The 3,621-nt window shown below is 45.7% G+C and overlaps 1 protein-coding gene across 3 annotated transcripts in view; it reads right to left on the reverse strand.

The window, feature by feature from the left end:
* The window catches only part of TGM4 (transglutaminase 4), a 71,137-nt gene that overhangs the window by 17,777 nt on the left and 49,739 nt on the right, over positions 1–3,621 (reverse strand). For all 3 annotated transcript variants that reach the window (XM_017876286.1, XM_017876285.1, XM_017876284.1), the window contains one exon: positions 1,156–1,263. In XM_017876286.1, the coding sequence (XP_017731775.1) occupies positions 1,156–1,263 (108 nt within the window). The remainder of the gene's footprint in view (positions 1–1,155; positions 1,264–3,621) is intronic.

A 3,621-nucleotide genomic window follows, 5' to 3' on the forward strand; every position in this document is an offset into this window, starting at 1 on the left:
TTTGAGATGGAGTCTTGCTCTGTCTCCCAGGCTGGAGTACAGTGGCATGATCTTGGCTCACTGCAACCTCTGCCTCCTGGGTTCAAGTGATTCTCCTGCCTCAGCCTCCCCAGTAGCTGGGACTACAGGTGTGTGCCACCACACCGGGCTAATTTTTTGTATTTTTAGTAGAGATAGGGTTTCATCGTATTAGCCAGGATGGTCTCAATCTTCTGACCTCGTGATCTGCCTGCCTTGGCCTCCCAAAGTGCTGGGATTACAGGCATAAGCCACTACGCCCAGCTGGCCTCTGCCTTTTTAAATCTACATATCTGTGTGAGGCCAGATGTTCATATATTCCAACTGAAACAATGAACGCAGAAGCAGATACGAAATTCCAGCGGACTTCTAGCAAGCCAGACATTAAAGAGATTTGCAAAAATGGAAAACGATGCCACTCTTCTCACTACATATTTTATGCTTTGAAAACATAGGTTTTATAAGTAAAATACATTATTAATATTAACTTGTAATGGAATTATTCTTTTAGAATAAATAGTTTAAACTTTTCAGTTTTAATTTCTAATAAAGTAAATATTGGTAAATATAAAGCATATAAACACAACTTATTTGGAGTCCTCAATAATTTTTAAAAGTGCAAAGGGGTCTTGAGACCAAAATATTTGAGAACTGCTACTCTGAACAAACTGACTTCCAAGAGACCAGGCAGAATAGAGTGACCGACCAACCATCCTGCTTGCCCGGGGCTGAGAGGTTTTCTGGAACACAGTATTCTCAGTGTTAAAGCCAGAAAAGTCCCAAGTGAACTGGACCAGTTTGCTCACCCAACTGGAGCCCAGCTTGCAGGTAGAAAGAGAACCTTCTGTATTAATATCATTTTGCAGATGGGGAAACTGAGGCTCAGACAGGTGAAGCCATTTACACCTAAGATCGGCCCATAAGTGGCAGGGCTGGGGTTCAGACTCCGGTCTGACTTGAAAACCTGCACTCAGAACAGATTTCAGCAATGTCTATTTCTTAATAGTTTTGAACAGTTGATTGGCCATAGGACTGTGGTGTACTTCAAAGAGCTTCCAGTCTAGCCCAGGAAAAACAGAAAACGGCTGAGCAATTGGCAAGTACAGGACAGCATCAGCCCAGGCTTTCCACACCTACCATAGCAGACATGGCCCTGCACACCAGCACAGGATCCCTCCTATCTGTGGGCTTGAGGGAGCTCTCAGTCAGCAGGGAAATGCAGCAGTCCAGGACATTTTTCTCAAACTATTTTGGGAAATGAAAAAAGAGGCAGTTAAGACTTTGCCCTGTGTCAGAAACTTAACACATACCACCTAATTTGCACGTCACAGCCACCCTGTAGCATAACCCATCTCCCCTGCCTACAGTCTCATAAAAAAGTCCACCACAGCATTGAAAATTAGAAACCATTTAAATGTCCTGCCACAGGGCAATAGTTAAGTAAGTTTATAGAGCTATAGCATGCAGCCACTAAAAGGAAGTACAAGTTTTTAATACCATGGGGGAAATTCCTTTGTAATCAAGTTAAATAAATGAAACAGGCCGAGCATGGTGGCTCACGCCTGTAATCCCAACACTTTGGGAGGCTGATGCAGGTGGATCACCTGAGGTCGGGAGCTCAAGACCAGCCTGACCAACATGGAGAAATTCTGTCTCTACTAAAAATACAAAATTAGCCGAGCATGGTGGTACATGCCTGTAGTCCCAGTTACTCAGGAAGCTGAGGCAGGAGAATCGCTTGAACCCATGAGGCGGAGGTTGCAGTGAGCCAAGATAGCGCCATTGCACTCCAGCCTGGGCAACAAGAGCAAAACTCTGTCTCAAAAAACTAATAATAATAAAAATAAATAAATAATGAAACAGGCTACGAAGTTGTGCACAAATAGCATTACAACTATGTAAACCTTAGTAATAGATAAAAGAATAAAATACACTAAAACGTTGTCATTATCACTGAGGGAGGAGGTTATGAATAATTTTATTTTCTTTCCACATTTCTGTATTTCCTAAGTCTTTTGTGATAAGCACATTACTTTTGAAATTCTGTTTACTGTAAGCCACTTTATCAAGATATCATTTATATCCCATAAAATCTACCATCTAAACTGGATGATTCAATATCTGTGATTATCTGTAAATATCTGTATATTTACAGAGTTGAAGTACATATGTTACTTTTGTAACCTGAGGGGAAAAACTACCAAAATAAAAGGAATAGACCATAATGTTTATGTTCCAGAAGGAGTCTGGGGGAGTTTTGTGGTTACAATTCTTTGAGGTTCTTTCTATTTTTATTTTATTTTTTATTTTTTTGAGAGAGGGTCTTGCTCTGTTGCCCACGCTACAGTACAGTGGCACAATCACCACTCACTGAAGACTTAGCCTTCTGGACTCAAGTGATCCACCCACCTCCCTCTCCAACTGCAGTCCCCCTCCCCGCAGCTCTGCCTGGGACTACAGGCATGCAGCACCATGCCCAGCTACTTTGTTTATTTTTTGTAGAGACCAGGTATCCCTATGTTGCCCATGCTGGCCTAGAACTCCTGGCCTCAAGCCAGCCTCCCACCTTGGCCTCCCAAAGTGCTGAGATTACAGATGCGAGCCTCCATACCCAGTCACTCTTCGGGCTTCTTAAAATCACCCCTTGATTTTCTATTTTTCTTTTTTGTTTGCTTGTTTGAGATGGAGTCTCACTCTGTCACCCAGGCTGGAGTACAATGGTGTGATCTCGGCTCTCTGCAACCTCCGTCTCCTGGCTTCAAGTGATTCTCCTGCCTCAGCCTCTCAAGTAGCTGGGATTACAGGTATGTGCCACGACGCCAGGCTAATTTTTTGTATTTTTAGCAGAGACGGGGTTTCACCGTGTTAACCAGGATGGTCTCGATCTCTGGACCTCGTGATCTGCCTGCTTCGGCCTCCCAAAGTGCAGGGATTATAGGTGTGAGCCACCACGCCCCGCCCACCCCTTGATTTTCTAAGAGTGAAAACCCACTATCCCTTCTGCGGTTCGTTTGTTTCCTTGCCAGCTACTCCCTCCCATTTCATTTCCCTCTGGTCCTCATGTGTAAGGATAGGATGTTGAGGGCCTTCTAGGAATGAGTGAGGGTGGAGAGGGCACGCAGGGCGCACCTTGCACAGAGCACACAGCGTGAGCCTCGCCAGCCCTCCTGTCCTAGGTGTCCAGACCCAGGGGAAGAGGGGAAACTCAGGCAGCTGTGAAATGCCTGGCATTTCCCAGGAGCTTGTTGTTGCCAAATCTGGGTGGGGGGGGAGGTGGGAAGTATCTGGTGTCTGACGTCCTCACACCCCAGCTTCTCCTGCCTCATGGCTGCACGAAGGCATTAGCCCTCCACTCAGCAGAGGCCTCCACATAAGTCTCTGCAAAACTCTTCCTCGCGTTTAGAAGCTCTTTGTCAACACCAACATTCTAATTGTAATAGGGCTTCCTTGTAACAGTGCTTGGTTCTTTGGTAAATACACTGGGAGGCAGGGGGTGAGAGAGAGCCGTGTGGCAGGGGTGGTGTGTGGGAGAGAGCCGTGGGGGTTGGGAGAGAGCTGTGGGGGGTGGGAGAGAGCCGTGGGGTGGGTGAGAAAGGCCATGGG

The sequence above is a fragment of the Rhinopithecus bieti genome, unplaced genomic scaffold (genome assembly GCF_001698545.2).
Source record: "Rhinopithecus bieti isolate Rb0 unplaced genomic scaffold, ASM169854v2 scaffold_9581, whole genome shotgun sequence".
Taxonomy (NCBI): domain Eukaryota; kingdom Metazoa; phylum Chordata; class Mammalia; order Primates; family Cercopithecidae; genus Rhinopithecus; species Rhinopithecus bieti.